At 39.5% G+C, this 1914-nt stretch overlaps 1 protein-coding gene across 1 annotated transcript; it reads left to right on the top strand.

The window, feature by feature from the left end:
- The first annotated feature begins 301 nt into the window (after positions 1-301).
- Positions 302-1914, top strand: LOC130936488 (GDSL esterase/lipase At5g33370-like). The gene is made up of 4 exons (XM_057866562.1): positions 302-542; positions 614-741; positions 997-1492; positions 1682-1914. Exons 1-4 carry the CDS (start codon positions 302-304, stop codon positions 1912-1914), a joined length of 1098 nt encoding a protein of 365 aa, XP_057722545.1.

The following is a 1914-nucleotide window of genomic DNA, read 5'->3' as shown; positions in this document are numbered from 1 at the left end:
ATGCAATTATTTGAAGTACTTTCCCTCCTCCTCTTCCTCCTTATTCTTGATTCGGCGGTTTGCTTTAATTCTTGAGAGGTGGTAGAACAACACATTTATGAATGTAGTTTTACACAAAGAGATAGATAGAGTTATCAATCTCTCACACAGTCACATCACAATACAACACTACCTAGTACCTTATATTATATTATATATACCCTTTTCCAATCTCCATGCAAACCACGACACTACTTATCATATACAAAATTAAACTAGAATAACCAACCTAGCTATTTGTTTGTTATTCATACACTAAGCTATGGCTAGTTATTGTATAATGATAAGCTTAATGGTTGTGTTTCTTCTTGGTTCTTGTTCTTGTTTTGTTAATGCTCAACCAAGAGCATTCTTTGTTTTTGGTGACTCATTAGTGGATAGTGGCAACAACGATTTCTTGGCAACCACCGCTAGAGCGGATGCGCCACCCTATGGGATCGATTATCCGACGCACCGACCGACCGGACGCTTCTCTAACGGCCTCAACATCCCTGATTTAATCAGTATGGTCCAGCAGTTTTAATTTGCATGGTTTGTTGTAACTAAATTAATTAATGAACTGTGATTGATGTAGGTCTTGAGCTTGGGTTAGAGCCTACTCTGCCATATTTGAGCCCGTTACTTGTTGGAGAGAAGCTCCTAATTGGTGCTAATTTTGCATCCGCTGGCATTGGAATTCTGAATGACACCGGAATTCAGTTTGTGAGTATTAGTGCAATGAGTTTGATTTTTATTTGTTATCTTATCATCTAGAGATTCTACTTGTTTTGTCTTATTTTAAAGTTCAAAATCAATTTAGCAATTAGTATAATTAGGTATAATTGTTCTTCCATATACAATAATAATAAACAATAAAATTTCTTCATCTTTTTTTTTCTTATTCTTTGGTAGTTTTATTAATTTTGATGCAACAGTAAGTTGTTAATCACATTCAATGATTTGATGATGATTTGGCAGTTGCACATTATCCACATAGAGAAGCAACTGAAGCTGTTCAGAGAATACCAAGCACGGTTGAGTGCACACATTGGAGCAAGTGGAGCAAGAAACCACGTGAACAGAGCACTGTTCCTAATCACACTGGGTGGCAACGACTTCGTCAACAACTACTACCTAGTCCCCTATTCAGCAAGATCACGCCAATTCTCTCTCCCGGATTACGTGCGGTACCTGATTTCAGAGTATCGGAAAGTTCTGAGGAATCTGTATAATCTGGGAGCAAGAAGGGTGCTTGTGACGGGAACAGGACCAATGGGGTGTGTTCCAGCAGAATTGGCAATGAGAAGCAGAACGGGTGATTGCGACGTTGAACTCCAGAGAGCTGCTGCATTATACAATCCCCAACTCGTTGAAATGATCAATTCTCTCAACCAGGACATTGGTTCTCATGTCTTCATTGCTGCTAATGCTTATAGAATGCACATGGATTTCATTTCCAACCCTAGAGCTTATGGTATGTATGCACACAACTACCACTTTTTACCTTTCAGGTGCAGTCAATTTTACGTGAAGTTGATAGTCAAAGAAAATTTAATCAAATCAGTTAAATTATCTAACGACTATCAGTTATCAACTTCACGTGAAGTCGACTGCACCTGAGTTAATATGTATTGCGAATGATTTTGTAATTTGGGCCTGACAGGATTTGTAACCTCAAAGATAGCATGCTGTGGACAAGGGCCATATAATGGGATTGGGCTGTGCACACCAGCCTCAAACTTATGCCCAAACAGAGACCTATACGCATTTTGGGACCCATTCCACCCATCAGAGAGGGCTAGCAGAATCATAGTCCAACAGATCCTCAGAGGCACCAATGAGTACATGCACCCCATGAACCTCTCCACCATCATGGCCCTTGATTCAAGGAATTAA

The sequence above is a fragment of the Arachis stenosperma genome, chromosome 6, assembly GCF_014773155.1.
Source record: "Arachis stenosperma cultivar V10309 chromosome 6, arast.V10309.gnm1.PFL2, whole genome shotgun sequence".
Classification (NCBI taxonomy): domain Eukaryota; kingdom Viridiplantae; phylum Streptophyta; class Magnoliopsida; order Fabales; family Fabaceae; genus Arachis; species Arachis stenosperma.
The sequence above is the reverse complement of the archived record's forward strand: the minus strand, read 5'-3'. Positions and strand labels throughout refer to the sequence as shown.

Bases quoted from the DNA above. Each gene is read 5' to 3' on its own strand.
- LOC130936488 (XM_057866562.1), top strand. From the start codon at position 302: ATGGCTAGTTATTGTATAATGATAAGCTTAATGGTTGTGTTTCTTCTT. The intron at 742-996 runs GTGAGTATTAGT...ATGATTTGGCAG, and splicing joins ATGACACCGGAATTCAGTTT to TTGCACATTATCCACATAGA. The intron at 1,493-1,681 runs GTATGTATGCAC...TGGGCCTGACAG, and splicing joins TTCCAACCCTAGAGCTTATG to GATTTGTAACCTCAAAGATA.